The sequence below is a fragment of the Caenorhabditis elegans genome, chromosome III (assembly GCF_000002985.6).
Source record: "Caenorhabditis elegans chromosome III".
Taxonomy (NCBI): Eukaryota; Metazoa; Nematoda; class Chromadorea; order Rhabditida; family Rhabditidae; genus Caenorhabditis; species Caenorhabditis elegans.
In genome coordinates, this window is record NC_003281.10 from 7,277,582 (window position 1) to 7,292,131 (window position 14,550).

A 14,550-nucleotide genomic window follows, 5' to 3' on the forward strand; every position below is an offset into this window, starting at 1 on the left:
AAAATAATTTATTTCGTAAATAATGTCGATATCAAGACGAAGTTATGAACAGTTCGATGAAATGAAATCAGAAAATCAAGAAAATAATTCCAAGAAGGTAGGTCATTTTTAAAATATCTAGATAGCTTTAGCTAATTTTCAGAAAAGCTCCGAGCGTCTGAAGAAATTGGATCCAGATAAGTTTGTAGAAGCTTATGGAGCCTATGGAAAATACCAGATATTTACTTATGTCCTCGTGCAAACTCTAAATTTTTTCTATTCTTCATCTATGTATATTATGAGTTTTGTGCAGCTTAATCTGGAAAAACAATGCGAGTATAAAAATGAGGTTGGAATTTAATTTTTATTTTATATAAAAATCGTGATATTGTAGACGATTCCTATAAGTGAAACTTGTCAAATTGAAACGGAATCCAGTAAAGCATTTGGAAATTTGAATGGAGAATATTGTGGAATTGCTGAAAATACACTTGTCAAGTGAGTATACTTTCGCATTCCACCTCTTTCCACGTTGCAAAAAATGTTCTTTTGAAAAACATTATTTGTAGTTTATGGAAATAGATTAAAAAATGTTCCATAATTTTTTGTCCACTAAAATTATAATAATCGGATTTTTTTCTGAATAAGGTGATGGTGATTATCCAGTGGCGGAATTTTGCAATTTTTCTACCAAACGTTTAATGCCAGGTCTCGACACGAACGAAGTATTTTATAATGGAAAATGCGCCAATACAGTAACCCGTTTCTTCAATTTTTGCGGTTTTTTCTGGAATACATTTTTTGTTGAAAAACAGTGATAAAACCTGAAAACTGAGGTTACTGTAGTCGTTAATGGTCCACACAGAAATCATAAACTGAAACAAATAAATATTTAAAAACTAAAATTTTCATCGGTCAAGTTGGTGTCGATGGGGGGCTTCTCAGATAACCCACCGACTCCGGACCGTATTGAAAGTGATCATTCAACATCTGCTTATATACAAACATTCTCCCAAGCGACCGACTTTTTGCGCTGAATTTCATAATTTCCTTTTTCCTTTCGTCTCTGTGTCTACAACCATGCAAGTACTGGAAAAATGTCTGGCGCTGGGAGAGTATGTGGTATATAAACAACCAAGAGAAGACAACTTTCAATTCGGTCCGGAGTCAATGGGTTATCTTTCAAAACCCCCCATTGACAACAACTTGACCGGCGTTTTTTGCAATTTTGTATATTATTAGGACTCAAATATCAAAACAAAACATTTTCAGTGTCACGAATCAAAAAGCATCTACGAATTTGCTCGTAGATTTTGATCTCTCATGTTCTCATTGGTTTTTTCAAGAATTTGGATTGACAATTTTCACGATTGGAGCAGTGATTGCAGTGCCTTTTATGTCAATGTTAGCTGATAGATATGGAAGAAAACCAATTATTGTGACAACAGCAATTCTGGCTTTTTTGGCAAACATGGCTGCATCCTTTAGTCCAAATTTTGCAATTTTTCTAATTCTGAGAGCATTTATTGGAGCTTGTAGTGATGTGAGCTTCATCTTTTGAAGATCTAAAACAACTGAACATATCAATTTCAGTCGTATCTTTCTGTTGCAAGTGTTGCCACATGTGAATACTTGTCTGAAAAGGCAAGAGCCTGGATTACGGTAGTCTACAACGTGGCATGGTCTCTTGGTATGGTATGGACACTTTTGGTAACTCTGATGACTGATGACTGGCGATGGAGATATTTTATTGTATCATTACCCGGTGTTTATGGTTTTGCTTTATGGTATTTCTTACCCGAGAGTCCTCACTGGCTGATAACGAAGAATAAAACCGAAAAGTTGAAAAAGTACATTAAAACTGCAAATAGGTGGGCTCTAGTTAAGAATATAGAAGTATTCTAATAACGTTTTTAGAGTGAATAACGTATCACCTGAATTCAATGATTGCCAACAAAGTTCACATCATGAGGAAAAACATGAATCGTTCAAAGCCTTGCTGGGGAGTAAAAAATTGATTTGGCTCCTTTTTGCAAACGGATTTATCGAGTAAGTTGGGAAACTATAAAAAGCCAATAAATGGGCCGGTCTATTGTGGTTATTTATTAGGTGACTTCTGTTCAAGATAATGTCGGGAGCTCCATAATACATTATGACTAGGGATGTAGGCATGTAGGTAGATATGTAGGTATGTCTCATGAGCATTTATACTGTCTTTATGCATGGCTACTTGTTTTTCTGTACACTACGATTTTAGATTAACTTTATCTAAAGAATTCAAAAGTTCGCAAGTCTGGTTTTCCAATTTATTTAGAAAAAACTGATCCATTTTGTCGTTCTCCCAATTTTAATTATTCAGAATGGTGATTTCCCTGGTCTATTTTGCAATTTCCTTTATGTCCGTTGAGCTTGGCGGTGATCAGGTCCAGGCATTCCTCTATTCATCTTTGATTGAGATTCCAGGTGAACTGTTTCAGAAATCCTGGAATTTCCATCAATTCTTCTACTTTCAGCTGGTCTTGCCGTAATTCCATTAATGATGAAAATGGGTCGAAAGATGATTGTCATTTGGTGCCTTGTATTTCAAACTCTTGCTCTTATTGGAGTTACAGTATTTCTTGATTCTTATGAATTTAAGCTTGTCATCATGCTTGTAGCAAAAGTTATGGCCACGTGAGTTTCTTGCGTTATTTATAGATCAAATTTTTCAAGCCAAAAAGTATTTTTCATTAAAAATAACGTAATTTATTGTATTAGTAGAAATTTCCATGAAAATCCTATCAAAATTGACGAAATTCAGTATCAAGTGGTCAGCAAGTCGCTACTCAGCCAATTACCAAACTGTTATAACTATGTTTAAAGTGATTGTAGAGTTTTAGTTTAAGAGACAAAGTTGTAGAACATAACATTTGACATGACATGAAATATGTAATAAGTTTGATACAAATACTGAACATTGTCTCCAGATAAGGTCCTCAAATGGCTTCGTATCACATTCTAACCTATACCGTTCAAAGCATAATTTGAATCTACAAGTATTTCTAACCAAATTTATGAAATGCACCGAGGAATAGCAAATACGGTTTCTAGCATATTTTCAGAATAATATACTCTGTTCATCCAATCTGGGCAACTGAACAATTCCCAACATCTGTAAGATCACTGTGTTTCTCATTGATGAACATTCCACAAAGTATGGGAATAATAATGTCACCATATGTCAAACATATTGTAAGTCTCGAGAGAATTCAAAGAATTACTCAACATTGTTCAGGTTATGTCACCAAACTGGATTCCATTTGTGGTCATTGCGCTTTTCAGTTTCATTTCTGCAACGTTGGCATTCATGTTGCATGAGACAAAGGTTAGTTGGTGATTTTTGAAACAAAAATATACATTTCTATTCAGAACAAAAAGTTGCCTACCGACATTGAAAGTCTCTCTTATCCATCGGAAACGAATGATTTGTCAGCGTATCGTAGAAGCAAATCATCATCTTCCTCGGTGTCAGCATTGTCGAAAACAAGTGTTCGATCAAAGAAGACGTTGTCAAGTGAAAGTGTCAGCAAGAAACTTGATACTGTTAACTTTTCTGACAAAGAATACAGAATATAAGAATAAACACATTTCTTCCCGAAACAACTTGTATAATATGTTCACTTCTTTTTTTCCGAAGAATTCAACTAATTTTAGAAGAATGAGAGAACCGAAATGCCAAATTCGAGATATGATAAATACCATGGAACCTACAGTACTCCACAAAATTGTAATCCCTTTTTCCGACGACACTCCGTTCTTACGCAACGCATGCTGTTTATCGTAAATCAGCATCCACGTTTTTACACTGAATTTTTAAATTCAATTTATTTTCAAAACGATTGTTGCAATAATTATAATTTAGCCATGACAATTCATCATCATGGTTCTGCTGAACGTAAATCAATAGATGATTATTCGGATATACCACGAGGAGAAGCATGCAAGCAGCTTGTGGAACAGCTCAACCGAAATTTATACTCTTTGAATTCCAATATGCAGACAACCTTCAAACAAATGGTACATGTGGAAACACGGTTTGAAAAAGCATTCAAGATTAGATATAAATTGTTTTTTTTCAGAATTGGACATGAAATCTCTCTTTTGTCTTCGTGCCTTCAAGAAAATATGTCGAAATGTACAATGCCATATGCGCCACACGAAGAACAACTCGTTCAATTAGATTCTGCAAAAAGAAACTTAAAACAATTGACTCGATTACTAGATGCTCGTCAGATATTTGATGCAGAAGACAGTCAATCTGAAAAGTTAAAGGACAGGGCAATTGATGATTCGTTGCTTCCGACATTGGTGGCAATTGGAGATAATTTAAAAATTATCAAAGAGGTTTTCTGGTTTTCTTTAATCATAGCATTCTAATAATGCATATTATTCAGCTCGGCGCTAAGCCAAAGTTCGATGCTGAGACTTATCACAAAACAAAGGATCGCTATTTAGCATGGAAAGGAACTGAGTTTGCTGTGAAGTTCGACACTCCTGGAGGGCTTGATGATATTTTCGATGCATTTACAACTTTGAATTCTGTCAATGGTACATTTTAATCTTTAAAAAATCTGATAATTTTCAAAATCTAAAACCTTTAAAAATTATTATTCAGATTTCTACCGTCTCTACCAGCATCATTTCGATCAATCTCTAAACAACTTGAATAAAAACTCAGGAATTGAAGATGAAAAGTCGTTAAAAGAAATGGGAACTGTTTTTGTAACCAAAGCTGCGGAACATTTCAGAACTCATATTGGGTAGTTAATTTCCGAAATGTTTCTTTACGTTAAAATTACATTTTAGTTCGTTGTGCAAATATTGTGATGAAAACGAAGCATTCACTAGACTTCTTGATGCTTGGAAAAATTACATTAAAAATGGAACTTTGGAGAAGCTTTTTGAACAATCTATGGAGAACTATAACAATTATGATTTGCTTTCAGACTTGAAATCTGTAAGTTGTAAAACTGAAAATGTATAACCTCAAAAATAGTTTATTCTTACAGGTAGTTACAAAAGCATACGAAGAGTTTGAAACAAACACAGCTGGAGGACCAGAAGACGACGAAGAGTCCATTGAAAATATTGAGAGAATAATTGTAGATGGTCTGATGGAAAGTGCGAAGAAACCATTATCTGAAAAGCTCCGATCGATGGTTGAGCCACCACCATTGAATTTTGTTAGTAAATCATAATTTTATTGAGCAATAATTTTATAAACTAATTTCAGAGATCAGTAGCTGAAGTGATGTCATCTCTTGAAAACTTTGCCTACTTGCTGCGAGAGATTTCTCATCAACTTCTGGAAATCTATTTAGAGGATGAAGGCCGAGAGTTCATGATTTCTATTTTGAAACCAATATTCACGGATTACACAATGCGATTATGTCGAATGGAAGATAATTCGACTCCAAAAGTTAAATTGGAAGAATATCTCGAAAGAATTGCGTTGGCTGGACAACTATCAACGATTGTAGAAGAGTACAAAGATCAAACTGAAATTAAAAATGGATTGGAGTTGAAGAATGCGAAGAAATGGATGAATGAGAGAGTGAAGGATGCAATCCGTGCCAGTCATCGATTTGTGACAGATAAGATGCCTAACCACGGAGTAAGTACTGTGATTGGTTTATTTCAAACAAATTTTTTTATTTTTTGATCCTTGAAAGAAATTTATTCCATTTTCAGAGTGAGACTTACAAGGAAAGCGCCGACATGGCAAAATCTGCACTTCCAACTCCTCAAGATTTTGTGGTCACAGCTACACAGGTATGTATTTTTAAAATAGGTTTTTTTTTTTAAATTCAACTATTAAAAATTCAGAATCTTCTACATCTTCTCCGTTTCTGGGAAGAAGCATTGGCAAACGAGAATACAAAAGTCGCACTGATAGCGCATGTTATGGATATTAATAAAGGTATTTTAAAATTTTTTAGTTTTTTTTTCAAAAAAACAATGTTCTAGAATCTCTGGAAACTCCTGATGACGACGCCATCTTTGCGGCAATTCTTGATAGGATTGCGAGTCATGTGGTCAAAAAGCTTCTGCAATCTATCAACGATGTCTGGTTGACTGATGGAAAAACAGCTACACTTTCGAAGGGACTCGTTAAAGAATTCCTATGTGACGCTGAATATCTTCGTGATGCCCTTGTTGATTTGCGAGCGGGAACCCATGATAATCTTGATTCGACGATCAATAAACTCCGGGAGCAGCTGAAGACGATGTCGTAATTTGAGTTTTCATCTGAATTTCTATTAGACTAACCGGGTTGTATTTATTGTATTTAATTATGGTTTTTTGTTTTTGGATGTGATATGAAACAATTTATTGCAAAAATAAAATCTTTGGTTCGAGATGTCTTTGGCTCATTAAAAATGCCGGGATATTCAAAGTTTGGAATGTATCAAGGTTTCACGGGATATGTCTTTAAAAGCTGACTCAGAAAATGATATTCAACATGAAGGGTGCGATATAAACTATTTTCAAAAGTAAAACAAAATCTCAATCACTATCGTCTCCACCCAGCATCGGAGCAGTGTCATCGCGTAGGCCGTCGACGGGGAATCTCAAAATCTTCCGCTTTTGTTTCTCAACGAAAAGCATGGTACACGAGCAAACTGTAGAGATAACCAGAATGGATATTATAACTGAAAATTTACAATATGAATCTAGAATTAAAAAATAAAAGACTCGCCTAAATAAATAAATTGGAAGCTTGTTTTCAGACCGCATTCGGCTTCCCAATCCTCTGGAAAGTATTTTTTAAGATCATCTCCGAGCTTTTGGAGTGTGCATGGATCATCACAACCAGGAATCGAATATTCGATAAGCCGATCAATATCTGTCTCATTTTTATGAAAAACTCGTATCAAGCGAGTTTCGTTCGCGAGTTTGTGCATTTCGATGAGCAAACATGTTGCATATTTTGGATAAATATCGTAGAACACTCCAAGTGTCGCGAGAAGAGCTGCGATTGTTGAATCGTGCTGAAATTTTTTTTGTTTGAAAATGTTTTCAAAAAGTATTTACCGCAGAATACGCGTAAAACTTTGCTTCTTTTCCTAGTGATCCAGAAGCTTTATCACTAAATCGATGAAATATTTCCTCGAGAAGGGTCCCACCACGAAGACGTCGAAGAGTATCTGTATGGAATTCCAACTGAGATACTTCATTGTACAGTTGATCAACTCGTTCGAATATACTCGAGTTCATCCATGATGGCCATGTTATGTTGTTTTGTTTCTAAATTAATCCTTTTACAATAAGATTTTCAGTGATATAACATTTTTTGATTTAAGAATTTTTTGATTTTTCTGCGAAAGCTTTTGATTGAGAAGAATATATCCAAACTAAAAGTTAAAACCAAAAGTACGGTATCCGGTTTCGAAACGGAATTTTTTGTAAAATTCGAAGCGCCTTTAAAAAGTCGTGTCGAGACCAGGTACCGTATTGTTAGCGCAAAAAAAAGAATTTCGATTAAATTAAATACCTCACAAAACAAATTATCAAATATCCTCCAGGTAGCCTTTAGCTCCATATTTGGCAAATTAAGCTTTTGGGAGAAAAAGCTTAATTCTCGTGCGAACTTCTTTCGAATTCCATTAGCTTTAGTTGATTTCCATTGTGCATTCATCTCAATTTCAGCAGTCGGACAACTTGCTTCTTCGTAGAGTTCCTGAAATGTTTATTATTTTTTTGAATTTTAAATTTTTAGGCAATTACTTTGTCTGTTGGTTTCGATATCGTATGAACAGGAATTGGCTGCCACATTAATCCTCCAGCGATTGGATATTTCGGTGGGAATAGTCCTGCCATATTCGCTTGAGCCGACATTAATGTTCTATTGTAATCAGAACTACGAATATAAATCTGCAAATTTGATTTTTTTAAAAACATTTCAGAGTTTTTTAATTTCGAAAATAAAAGCATACAGCATTTCTATTGAACTTTTCCCCGAGCCACGAGCCATATCGCCTTTTGAGCCATTGACCCAGACGATATTGTTGGGCTGAAAAATATTAAAATTTTGCTGAATTTCTAATAAAAAGTTCAATAGTACCTGCTCCTTGCTCGGTCAACTCCCCCAATCCCTCAGGCCATTTCGTGATGTCATCCGGAAAGAGAAGCTCCGCCGGAGTCCGATCCCCATGTCTCCATACAGTGTGCACATATTCCAGGGTGTCCGTATTTGCTTGAATTGGAACTTCTTTATACACTACTGCATTGATTCCTGATGCTCCGATAAGGAGCACGAGAAGGAGAAGCATGGATGGCTGAACTTTAGAGAAATGTTTTTTTTTAATTCGGAACTGTGAAGTAAGAATTTCGAAAAGGCTATAATCCTGTGAAAATAAATTCCAAATTTAAAAACAGTATTCTAAGACGAATTCATTGGGTTTCACTTAAATTTGAAAAAAAAATTAAATAATAAAATACATCGGAACAGAGACATGGGGAAAAGAAGACAAATCTGATATATTCAAAAAAAAAAGAGAAAAATTGATAAAACATTGACGGCTTTTGGCACCATTTTGTGCGTGATTGGTGATTGGACTGTGAATGATTTGTTCTAAATAAGTCCTAACGGGAATGATTTTTTCAAGGAAAAATGTGAAGAAAAAAGTTTTGAAAGTTGAGCGAGAATTTACAAACAAAGAGAGACAGGAAAGGAAATTGTGGGAGAGAAGTATGAAGCAACTAGCAATCAAATGTGGAGACTAGTCGGAATGGTGGAAACTTGGGAATTTCTGTGAAAAGTCAAGAATTTCCATACATGAATATTGGCGAGCTAAAGAGAGAACCACAGAAACTCAAAGGGAGAAAATTTCCAAGAAATACCGAGAAGCAAACTAAATATAGAATTGTGATTGAAAGCAAATTTCAACGCAATTCGAGAGTATGAATATCAATAATTTAGACGTAATTGCAGCATTTGTTCATCTTTCGAGCCGATGTGTAGAACATTTTTGATTGATCCGACAGGTTCTCACTCTTTTTCACTAAATCATCCAGCTTCTCACCACGATCAAGCACCGATTGAATCGTATTATGCATCACCATTTTCGTCTCTTCTACTTCTTCTTGAACTCGAGTCATTGGATCGGCTTCACGTGGATTTTGCCATTTTTCGAGAAGATCCTTCAAACCTGTGTATGAACAATCCTTGTCGCTTCGGATTCCAGGCTGAAAATTGGATACTTTACGATATTTAGGAAAATGATCAGAATCGAGCGTGTGGATTTTTCAATTTTTTCTAAGATCGTTAATTGTATGTTTTTTGAATTTTGTGATTTCCGATTTGTTTTTAATATCTCGTTCCTTGGAAAAATAACTATTTTTTTCGAAAAATATTTTACAATTTTCCCCTTTTTTCTTCTTTCTAGAATTTTTTTCGAAAAATGTGACTTTCCTTGGTTTTTAATTATTTTTCCCAAATAAATTGACTCTAAAACTATAGCTCGAAATCTTCATGGAGAACAAATTTAGAAATCGTAAGTCTTTTTTCGGTTCTTGTTTTCGGGTTTATTAATGATTTCGTTTTTGCCCAACATTTTTCTTGTTGCGTTTTGCTTCAAAATGTTATTTGTCCTAGCATTCATTCAGAATTCTTACCCATTGAGTTGCTGGAACTCTTGTGGTGAAATCATCGAGAACTCTTCCGAGGAAGCTCATTGCCACACGTTGTTGATATTCAGCATCGGTTACGCATACGGCTGAGAGGCCATCATTTCGAACATAGCAATGAACAAGATATTCGTTTTCCTGCAAAAAAAAACTATGTTTAGTAGAAATTAGGCAAAATCTCACTTTAACAGAACTTCTAGCTCCCAATCCACTTCTCTCAACAAGAAGTTTTGCTGTAAACGTCATGAATTCTTGAACGGATCCACGTTGAAAGAAGCTGAATGAAGAGAGATCACATTCCGATTTAAACAGCTTCACATCACTCGTGTCGACGTTTTTGTGAAATACAAGAATTGAGTATAATTTCATCGTATCTGAAAATTATGAAATTCATGATTTGTCACAGGGGTCATAGAGATTCGTTGAAAATGTAAAGAGAAACATGAGAAAAATGAGATTAGAAAATTAAATGGAAACTCAGAATTTTTTTTATATATGTATCTGAATTGGGATTAAATTGAAAATTGATTAAAATTTTTGGTTGATAAATGATAAAATTCAAATAAGATAAAGAAAAAATCGGTCAAAAACCGGTTGACAGTACGATCAGTTTGAAATCCATAGGAAAGTTTCATTGGAGAAGAATTTAACCTGACTATAAAGCAAAAACCCATAAAGAAAATAAAGAAAACGGGAGAAAATATGATTAATTTGAAACTGAAAATGTTCACAGCACTTTTTCGATTTCTTTGTTCCAGTGAGTCTGAAAAATTGAAAAATTAGTGGTTTTTTAAAAATTTTTTTGTTGTTTGTTTAGAACAAAAATGAGCAAAAAATTATGTTCAAGTCATATGGAACTGAAAAACTCGCATATTTTCCATTTTAAAGTATTTTTTCAAAACTGACACTCGGAGTTGTAAGTTCACATACGCTAACAATTTATAAGAAAACTATTTTGTTTTTGACAAAAAAAAAACTTTTTCCATTTTCGGTTAAAAAAAATTCCGTTTTTTGCTTTCAAAAGTTTCCCAAACCGACTTACCTCAAAAGCAGCTTCTCCAAACCTTGTCAACGATTTTCTGGCGTACTTTCTAGTGTCATTCCGCTTTTTGAGTCCTTCTTCAACAATTTTCAAAATTGTTTCCACATATTCTTCTTTTGTAATTGACAAATATCCTACACAATGTCCTTCATAATCTTTAACAATATCCATTCGTGGACCACCAGAATCATTTGAAAGAATTATTGTTGAAGCAGCCATTGCCTCGACAACTGAGATTCCAAAGTGCTCATTGTGCATTGTGTGAATTGAAATAAGAGCTTTCTGAAATATGAGAATTTATTTAATTTTTGATTTTACAGAAAATCTCTCACCGATAATTCAACCACTAAATCTTCATACGGAACATTCAATTGCCAAATTAATTGCTCCGAAATATCCAACTTTTCAGCCTCATTTTTCAACATTTTAACTCTTTCCTGATCTTCTTCATTTCTACATCCACCTGCAATACACAGCTCGACATTGTATCCCATTTTCTCTAATGGTTCTTTAACATCATGTAGTACTTCCAGTTGAAGTTTGTGATTCTTTTCTGGGCGAATTTGTCCTACAGATAGAAGACGGACGGTTTTTGTGTCCTCCAATCTGAAAATATCAATATTTTTCCGAACTAAGTGGAGAAAATTGGAATCAAGAGTGTCGCCGAAAAATTTTAGATTTTTTTGTTAAACAAACGTACAGAACAAGAAAAAAAAACTATCAAGAATTTTTTCTAGTTGACAAATTACCGGAAATTATTGAAAATTCAATTTTTAAAGAAATTAAAAATCAGAAAACGAAAACTTTCGAGTTCTCGATGTTTAAAAAAACAAACACTCTTGATTGTAATTTAAATTCAACTTACAAGCTCTCGGCAACTGATTCGATATTCAAAAATGCTTCAACATCACATGGCGGATATACAATACTCACATCTCGTCGAGACCAAATCGAAGTGATATGTCGTTGAGTCCAACTGTCAATTTCAGAAGTTTATTTTTAGAATATTAAAGCGGGGGATACCTTCCATTGACCATCCCCACGTGAGCAGCTTTTCCAGCTAACCAGTAAAGGCAGGCGAACAAACGGTAGTAGGTCAACTGAAATATAAATTAGAAAGTGCAAGAAACTGAACACTGCACTCATTTTTTAATTAAGAAGGCTAATTTTCAATTCTAAAATTTGAAATTTGAAATTTCAATGATATGCATAAGGTAGGGATCGTAGAAGGAGAAAACATAATATTAAAATTTTTAAGTTTATCAGGTGGGTCTTGCTATAAAAAGGAAAAACCCATAAGTCTATTTGTATTATTTTCCAACTTTCAAAGTTAAAAAAAATTAAATCTCACCTTTCCCCAAGACAAAACGTTGCTTTGAGCAATTGTGCTTGAGTTGTTGAATGTTTCTTGTCTTGACTCTACAACATCGAGCATATCACATGAAATTGTCGGATAATGAACATATGCGACAACTTTTGATCCAGAAAGACGAAATGCTGGTAGTGATAGTGGATATCCCATTGAATCGATAAATACTGCTGGTACCATTCGAAACCAGGCTTCTAGTGCGAGAATGAGACCGGCAAGTGCTTGAAAAAGCATTGTGCAGTGCTTGTAGTGACGAGCTTCCACTAGAGTACGCCAACTGAAATTAATTTGAAAATTACTTGTAGTTTGAAGTGGTGTAAAAGTAATTAGATTTACGGTTTGACAAGAGAAAAGTTTTGAAACTAGGGAATTTGATTTTCAAAACTCACTGTAAATAAATGAATTGAATATTGGAAGGATCCAGTTCAATTCCGAATCTTTGTCGAGCCTTCAATAGAATTTGCTCCTTGGTGGCGTCAGTGTCTCCGGAATATACAAAATACTTGTGATCCGGGAACCTGTAATTATGATATGATGGATATTAATTTTTGAATTCATCATACTTTTTCTGCATCGTACGAATCGCTGCCCACAAAACTCGTTCACCACCTCCACCGGCATTGCAATATGGATGGAAAAATGCAACGGTTTTTGATTTTCTGCAAAAATATTAATTTCACACTTCTCGAAAATCGTTTCAATTTTTCAAGTACGTATAAATGAGAAATTAAATTTCAAAAAATCATTCCAAATTGAAATTGAAAAAAATTAACAATTCAGTGAAAACATCCTTACCTTCGGAATCCAGAATAAAGGCTGAATGGTATAATTAACGCGATTATTAGTGGAACGAGATAGAATACTGTAGTGATAGAATGACTAATTAATGAAATCACTGTGTCCGACATTTCATTTGTGGAATCTGAAAAAAGTTTTTAAAAAGGATCGAAAATAACGCAATTTTCAAGTTATATGAAGTGAAAAATAAAATAAACTTTTTGAAACTTATAACGAATTCCTACATATTACATTAAAATTTTGATTACTAGACGTATCCTATAACGTGATGATGACGTTTTCTTGGCTTTAGATTTTTTCAAATTTTAATCCCTTTGTTAAACTAGAAAAATGGTTGCAAACGTGAATGAAAGGATATTCAAGCTCTTCCAGTTTAAACGAGAAATGGATTGACATCCCAATGTGCGTCATCATCCAATCTGGTGGAAAAAGACGAGAATTTAGAGGAGAGAGCAAGAGAGCCGTAGAAGGCAAATTGTTCGAATGTTTGTGGGAAATGACACCAAAATGTCCAAAGAAGGGAAAAAATAAGTTTGAAGGTAGTAGCCGTTTAGCCATGAGGAGAGTTGTTTTTAAACGAATAAATTACTTTTAAGATACTTCTGAGCATAAATCTAGAGTGAACAGTTATCAAAAAGAAGAATTTTGAATATTCAGAGATTTTCCGGTAAATTCAGTTTTCCCTAAATAGAATAAATTCTGTCTGAATCAAGATTTCTGAATATGGATACAATTTTAATTAAAAAGAATTTAAAGCTACATGAATGACTATAAGCTTTTCGGAAATTAATATCTTCCAACAAAAATTGCAGCACTTTAATTTTAGTGGTGTTTGGTGGCACAATGCTGTGGACGTGTGTGCTGTGTGAAGTGGTAAAGAATGGAAAGAAAAATGGAAAGAGAAGAGAAAAGAAGACGTTGTGTGTGTGTGTGAAAAAAGAGAATGGAGAAGCTGTGAGAGAGTGAGAGACACAGAGATAGTAGAGATAGATAGACATGAAGTTAATTAGACAAATCAATTGAGAATTTCGTCTGTTTTTGTTTTTCGGGACTAGTATTTAGGAAACGAAGACTTGTGACTGCTGGCTGATGAGTGGAAAATATTAATATTTTAGAAATGAATACAGATGGTTTGGGCTCAAGGTTGACTAGCGATTGGAATACCAAAAAATTTAAGTACACTGAAAAACATTAATTCAGACTTCTCTTCCAGGAGTACTCCGTAAATTAAAAAAAAATTGTCGAGGCTTAAATTTTCGAAGAAAAACATTTTTTAGGTTAGACCACCATTTTTTGCCAAGCTAAATTAATTTTTTTCCCCAAAATTTGGCATTTTTTATCAAATTTGTGAACGTTTTTCCTTCTAGAATCATGGTTTTCAACTCTTGAAATGAAGACTTGTGAAAGATATGTTTCGAAATCTAACAAATCGTGAGAACTATTTAAATAGTATTATGAAATTTCACTTCTTTCTCACGAATGTATTTTTAGATGGAATAATTATAACTTCTGACTAACTAATCCTTAAAATTCTCACAATGAGAGCTACATTTCAACCTACAAACCGCCGTCATTTCTTGTTGACTCGCTAGTAATCTGTGATCATTTCCGAAGAGACCGAGCCACTCCCACACAGACTAACCTTTTTTGTTAATTTTTTCTTTCCTAGAATATGAAAATTCAGTTAAGAATA

The 14,550-nt window shown here is 34.2% G+C and overlaps 5 protein-coding genes and 2 non-coding genes across 7 annotated transcripts; 3 read left to right on the plus strand and 4 right to left on the minus strand.

Annotated features, from left to right (window-relative positions):
• The first annotated feature begins 17 nt into the window (after nucleotides 1-17).
• On the plus strand, nucleotides 18-3,618 carry B0361.11 (Putative transporter B0361.11). Its single transcript, NM_001025953.5, has 11 exons — nucleotides 18-97; nucleotides 143-328; nucleotides 374-477; nucleotides 1,252-1,522; nucleotides 1,573-1,850; nucleotides 1,897-2,028; nucleotides 2,339-2,442; nucleotides 2,493-2,652; nucleotides 3,081-3,210; nucleotides 3,254-3,343; nucleotides 3,388-3,618. Exons 1-11 carry the CDS (start codon nucleotides 23-25, stop codon nucleotides 3,592-3,594), a joined length of 1,737 nt encoding a protein of 578 aa, NP_001021124.2. The 5' UTR covers nucleotides 18-22; the 3' UTR covers nucleotides 3,595-3,618.
• On the minus strand, nucleotides 888-950 carry B0361.13. Its single transcript, NR_131440.1, has one exon. It is a non-coding gene; the product is annotated as an Unclassified non-coding RNA B0361.13 (non-coding RNA).
• mir-2214 lies at nucleotides 1,134-1,197 on the plus strand. Its single transcript, NR_052444.1, has one exon. It is a non-coding gene; the product is annotated as a pre-microRNA mir-2214 (primary transcript).
• A 262-nt stretch (nucleotides 3,619-3,880) lies between the features above and the next one.
• Nucleotides 3,881-6,378, plus strand: B0361.3 (uncharacterized protein). The gene is made up of 10 exons (NM_066202.8): nucleotides 3,881-4,052; nucleotides 4,098-4,362; nucleotides 4,413-4,566; nucleotides 4,634-4,778; nucleotides 4,825-4,975; nucleotides 5,028-5,201; nucleotides 5,252-5,632; nucleotides 5,710-5,790; nucleotides 5,845-5,938; nucleotides 5,986-6,378. The coding sequence occupies exons 1-10, from the start codon at nucleotides 3,883-3,885 to the stop codon at nucleotides 6,252-6,254; spliced, it is 1,884 nt and encodes a 627-aa protein (NP_498603.2). The 5' UTR covers nucleotides 3,881-3,882; the 3' UTR covers nucleotides 6,255-6,378.
• Nucleotides 6,334-8,297, minus strand: pho-5 (Putative acid phosphatase 5). Its single transcript, NM_066203.8, has 7 exons — nucleotides 8,084-8,297; nucleotides 7,956-8,032; nucleotides 7,747-7,893; nucleotides 7,514-7,699; nucleotides 7,054-7,266; nucleotides 6,719-7,010; nucleotides 6,334-6,671 (listed from the first exon to the last, which is right to left on the minus strand). Exons 1-7 carry the CDS (start codon nucleotides 8,289-8,291, stop codon nucleotides 6,526-6,528), a joined length of 1,269 nt encoding a protein of 422 aa, NP_498604.2. The 5' UTR covers nucleotides 8,292-8,297; the 3' UTR covers nucleotides 6,334-6,525.
• A 104-nt stretch (nucleotides 8,298-8,401) lies between these two features.
• ykt-6 (synaptobrevin family protein) lies at nucleotides 8,402-10,022 on the minus strand. Its single transcript, NM_001392142.1, has 3 exons — nucleotides 9,832-10,022; nucleotides 9,637-9,786; nucleotides 8,402-9,207 (listed from the first exon to the last, which is right to left on the minus strand). Exons 1-3 carry the CDS (start codon nucleotides 10,015-10,017, stop codon nucleotides 8,938-8,940), a joined length of 606 nt encoding a protein of 201 aa, NP_001379572.1. The 5' UTR covers nucleotides 10,018-10,022; the 3' UTR covers nucleotides 8,402-8,937.
• Nucleotides 10,023-10,265: 243 nt separating this feature from the next.
• On the minus strand, nucleotides 10,266-12,981 carry algn-11 (GDP-Man:Man(3)GlcNAc(2)-PP-Dol alpha-1,2-mannosyltransferase). Its single transcript, NM_066205.7, has 9 exons — nucleotides 12,855-12,981; nucleotides 12,623-12,718; nucleotides 12,449-12,577; nucleotides 12,042-12,336; nucleotides 11,714-11,790; nucleotides 11,556-11,666; nucleotides 11,023-11,296; nucleotides 10,691-10,972; nucleotides 10,266-10,411 (listed from the first exon to the last, which is right to left on the minus strand). Exons 1-9 carry the CDS (start codon nucleotides 12,965-12,967, stop codon nucleotides 10,376-10,378), a joined length of 1,413 nt encoding a protein of 470 aa, NP_498606.1. The 5' UTR covers nucleotides 12,968-12,981; the 3' UTR covers nucleotides 10,266-10,375.
• Nucleotides 12,982-14,550: the final 1,569 nt, after the last annotated feature.

Coding starts and splice junctions, on each gene's coding strand:
- B0361.11 (NM_001025953.5), top strand. CDS start 23: ATGTCGATATCAAGACGAAGTTATGAACAGTTCGATGAAATGAAATCA. Junction 3,211..3,253: donor CACCATATGTCAAACATATT/GTAAGTCTCGAG, acceptor AACATTGTTCAG/GTTATGTCACCAAACTGGAT. Junction 3,344..3,387: donor TCATGTTGCATGAGACAAAG/GTTAGTTGGTGA, acceptor ATTTCTATTCAG/AACAAAAAGTTGCCTACCGA.
- B0361.3 (NM_066202.8), top strand. CDS start 3,883: ATGACAATTCATCATCATGGTTCTGCTGAACGTAAATCAATAGATGAT. Junction 4,976..5,027: donor TGCTTTCAGACTTGAAATCT/GTAAGTTGTAAA, acceptor TTATTCTTACAG/GTAGTTACAAAAGCATACGA. Junction 5,939..5,985: donor TGTTATGGATATTAATAAAG/GTATTTTAAAAT, acceptor ACAATGTTCTAG/AATCTCTGGAAACTCCTGAT.
- pho-5 (NM_066203.8), bottom strand. CDS start 8,291: ATGCTTCTCCTTCTCGTGCTCCTTATCGGAGCATCAGGAATCAATGCA. Junction 8,033..8,083: donor GTTGACCGAGCAAGGAGCAG/GTACTATTGAAC, acceptor AATATTTTTCAG/CCCAACAATATCGTCTGGGT. Junction 7,267..7,513: donor TTGATAATTTGTTTTGTGAG/GTATTTAATTTA, acceptor GGATTAATTTAG/AAACAAAACAACATAACATG.
- ykt-6 (NM_001392142.1), bottom strand. CDS start 10,017: ATGAAATTATACTCAATTCTTGTATTTCACAAAAACGTCGACACGAGT. Junction 9,787..9,831: donor GAGCTAGAAGTTCTGTTAAA/GTGAGATTTTGC, acceptor TTTTTTTTGCAG/GAAAACGAATATCTTGTTCA. Junction 9,208..9,636: donor GAGTTCCAGCAACTCAATGG/GTAAGAATTCTG, acceptor TCCAATTTTCAG/CCTGGAATCCGAAGCGACAA.
- algn-11 (NM_066205.7), bottom strand. CDS start 12,967: ATGTCGGACACAGTGATTTCATTAATTAGTCATTCTATCACTACAGTA. Junction 12,578..12,622: donor ATTCGTACGATGCAGAAAAA/GTATGATGAATT, acceptor TCATAATTACAG/GTTCCCGGATCACAAGTATT. Junction 11,297..11,555: donor GAATCAGTTGCCGAGAGCTT/GTAAGTTGAATT, acceptor TGATATTTTCAG/ATTGGAGGACACAAAAACCG.